Source organism: Monopterus albus, unplaced genomic scaffold (genome assembly GCF_001952655.1).
Source record: "Monopterus albus unplaced genomic scaffold, M_albus_1.0 scaffold79.1, whole genome shotgun sequence".
NCBI classification, from domain to species: domain Eukaryota; kingdom Metazoa; phylum Chordata; class Actinopteri; order Synbranchiformes; family Synbranchidae; genus Monopterus; species Monopterus albus.
Window position 1 is genome coordinate 1,696,523 of NW_018127959.1, and position 3,543 is coordinate 1,700,065.

General features: G+C 48.3%; 1 protein-coding gene across 1 annotated transcript in view; it reads right to left on the bottom strand.

Annotated features, from left to right (window-relative positions):
• Window positions 1-1,059: 1,059 nt before the first annotated feature.
• Window positions 1,060-3,543, bottom strand: part of arglu1a (arginine and glutamate rich 1a) — a 7,081-nt gene continuing 4,597 nt past the window's right edge. The window contains exons 3-4 of the mRNA XM_020606627.1: window positions 3,228-3,311; window positions 1,060-2,549 (exon numbers count right to left, since the gene is read on the bottom strand). Coding sequence (XP_020462283.1) covers window positions 2,385-2,549; window positions 3,228-3,311 — 249 coding nt within the window. The 3' untranslated portion in view covers window positions 1,060-2,384. The remainder of the gene's footprint in view (window positions 2,550-3,227; window positions 3,312-3,543) is intronic.

Below are 3,543 nucleotides of genomic sequence, written 5' to 3' on the forward strand. Positions count from 1 at the left end.
CCTGAAGTGCTAAGCTGGGTTGAACTGGGGTGCTTCTTGTTACCGGACTGGCTTCGGTCAGCTGTTCAAAGCGTGGCAGCAGCAGTGCGTACGGTGGCACGGCGGCCAGGCCACGGTGCAGCTGGCGGGGTCGGTGTGTGACTTCGGGACTAACTTGTGTTCACCGATTAGGCCGCTCTCACACTGGGGATGGACTGTGGTGGTCCTGCTTCATTCAAAGCGTCGCATGCGAGTCACTGATGTTGATGTGGGGGGTTTAGTGGTAGGATGTCGCTCCGCGCCTCTGGCTGCACCGCTGCGTAAAGGTCTGGTGATCTGAGCCGAGTGGTTCATCACATTCATCAAACACTAGGCCCAAAGCTTCATTCGTCATCGCGCTTCACTTACACCCTTACACGCAATCGACAGTTACAATTAGTTTGGAGTCTGGCTTTCTGTCTCCACAGAGAGCGGTCCTTCTGCTCAGATGGTTTGTCATCGACTTGAAGCCGGTGAAAAGCAGACGAAGCCGGGCCTGCTCCACTCACGCTCGGTGTGCACTAATCTCAGCCTTCACATAGTGGAAACAAACAGCGGCCGCACAAGTCTCGGCCTGGAGCTGCCATCTGATTATGCGCCGTTATTGCGCGGATTTCGTTAACTTGACGTTGATGCATTGGCTGTGCAGGGCTCGGGGACAGGAATGGATCGTGGCGTGCAATCTGTAATATGATAATGATAATAATCACTTTTATTGGCCAAGTATGTCTCTCCCACTCACACACACACACACACACACACACGCGCGGAATTGGTCTCCAGGACAGAACTGAGGCAGCCATCTGTGGCTTTGGGCCCTTCAGCGGCGCTGTCGCTGCAAAGCGCTCCTCTGGCCGTCGAGGGCAATTTGGGGATCAGTGTCTTGCCCAAGGGCACTTGGGCGGGAATCGAACCGCCGACCTTCCGGTTGTGTGGGCAGGCACTTCCCAGTGAATTGACCTCTGTGGAGCTCAGATGGGCTTCCTCTCCACTTTGAGTCAAAGCCTTAATGAATAACTAATGAGTGAATTAACAGCAGGGTAAGCATTCCGTGGATTTATTGAACTGTTCACTCCCTTGACAATGGGGGAAATTACTTGTTAAATTCAAAATCCAACATAACAAAAAGGTATACCCACATGAGGTCAGGTGCCCAGTCACTCTCTCACACACATACACACGCTTGCACACACACGCACGCGGCACTGACCTCAAACCTCATCTTACCTGAACTTGTCCATCCATAAGTGAGGTGCCTTGCCATGTCAATTTACTACAACACAAGTATGACTGGATGTTTTGTACAATTTACCTTTTTCCACAAAACATCTGATAAAACCAAACTGTTACCGTTACTTTAACTTTGTGTTTTGTAATTGTGGATCCATGTTATAACACAACCTTAACATAGGGAGGGGGGAAGTGGAGTCAGCACACCACAGCAAGGCTAATAACATTACATTGTACAGGAAATGCCCCCTGTCCTCCATTACCCACAGGCCCCCTTATCACAGGCCAGGCAGGTATCCTGTTTAAGGTCTGTGGTTTAGTCATGAGCAGCCTGGGAGTCGAAGCTCAGTTCACCTGCACTGCAGCGACTCTGAATCTGATACTAGCTTTATGGCTCCTCTCAGGACAACATGCTGCTAAAAACATTAGACACATGGCAGACAAAGTTGACGCAGAAAGAAAACAAGCTGTAGCTAAGCATATGGGCGGTGGAAGGAGGGAAGAAGGAAGACACAAACCTGTCAGCTGGACGGGAAGTGAATTGTGCTTTTAAAGGCTGTGCTGCGATTTGTTGCTGCGTGTCAGCCACTTTAGACACCTTATTTTTACAAGAAATGAAAACAGGAAAACTGCACACCAGCTCCCAGGCTGCGCATATGCTTCAACAGTAAGCTGAACTAGACAAAGCCACACACAGTCTATGTCAGGGACTGGCTTTCTATTGTGGTCTGCTGGCTGTAAAGACATGTAAGAAGAGCACAGGTGCACAGTTTCTCACTGTTACACCAAAGTTAAGACTTGGGGCAAGGGACAGGTCATAGCATTCTACATCAAAAGTTCAAATTCCCTAAAAACAAAAGGAAAAACAAAAAGCATTCATCTGTGTGTGTGTGGTAGGGAGCAGAAGGATGCAGGGAGCAGTCAGGTCCTTTTAGGGTGAAGAGCTGCCTCCTCGTCAAGGCCGGGACAGGACAAGGGCCTGGACCAGGGCCTGGACGAGGGAGTGAACACACTGTCCTTGGCCTGTCTTCAGCACTTCCAAAACGAAGTGTGTTCCACAGAGGAGGAGGAGTGGGGTCAGACAGCTGGAGAGGGACGAGGGCAGAGAATGGCATGGGGGTGAAGGGGGAGCAGTCTCATTCAGCGGCCTTGAGGGAGAAGGACAGCTTGGGCCGAGACTTGCCCTTGCCAAGGATGATTTTCTGCTCCTCCTTCTGCTGCCTCTGACGGTCCTGCTCCAGCTTCATGCGCTCCTCGTGAATCTTTCTCTGCTCCTCCACAATACGCAACTGCTCTTCAGCCTGCCAGGAGACACGCAAAGGACAAGACGCAGCAGAAACAATGAGGTCAGACATGGACAGAAAACAAGATCTTTTGAACTACATGCCCACAAGCTGGTAGCATGTTCTTTATCCCACTGTACGATCCAGCATTACAGAGTCTGCTTTTCATTTTGTGTGTGCAGTCGTTTACTACAAGCTCGGTTTGTCCAAGTCAAGTCTGAATCAAATAAAACAGGAAGTGTTGACCACAACTGATAACCATCATTTCAAAGCCCCTCAGCAGAAATGGTTCTTTGCAAAGGACCATTAAGATGTTCAGTCATGTGGTGGTTTAGTGAAATCAGCAGAGGACAGGGCTTTGTATCATTAAAAGCACATGAACCAGAAGTGATGTGTTGGATTTTCCTACTGCACTTACAGTACACTGAGTAGTTTATGACACCAAAAATGGTTTGGACATATAAATAGGACTCAAAAATAAGAGTAAATCAAAACAGAAAACAGCGCTGTCCTCCAGTTATAATGCTACATAAAGGCAACTGGTGTTCAGGGTTTGAGACAACATTAAAGTCTCGTGTTAGAAAAGGAAGAACAATGCCAGTCACTTTGTATTTGATCACAGCAGCAAACTGAGGTTTATGAATTTAACAGAAATGGAGGACTGTATGTATAGAGAAGAAAAAAGCAGCATCATACCAGCTTGGCCTGAGCCTCAGCGATCTTGCGGTTATTCTCTTCCAGGATTTTTTCCAGCTCCTCCCGTTTCGATTTTTCTTCCTCCTAGATGGGTGACACGGTAACATGTTAGCGTGGGAACAGGCTACGGACACAAAGTACTTCATGTGCATACATACACACACGTGCACTAATTGTCACACGTACTTACCATGAGCATACACACATACACGCAACTAATTCACCCCACCCCAGAGGAGTCTGCTCAGCCTCTCGCACATCTCCACACAGTGGCATTCTTTGGATTCAACTTGAACTGGTTTAAAAATACATATAA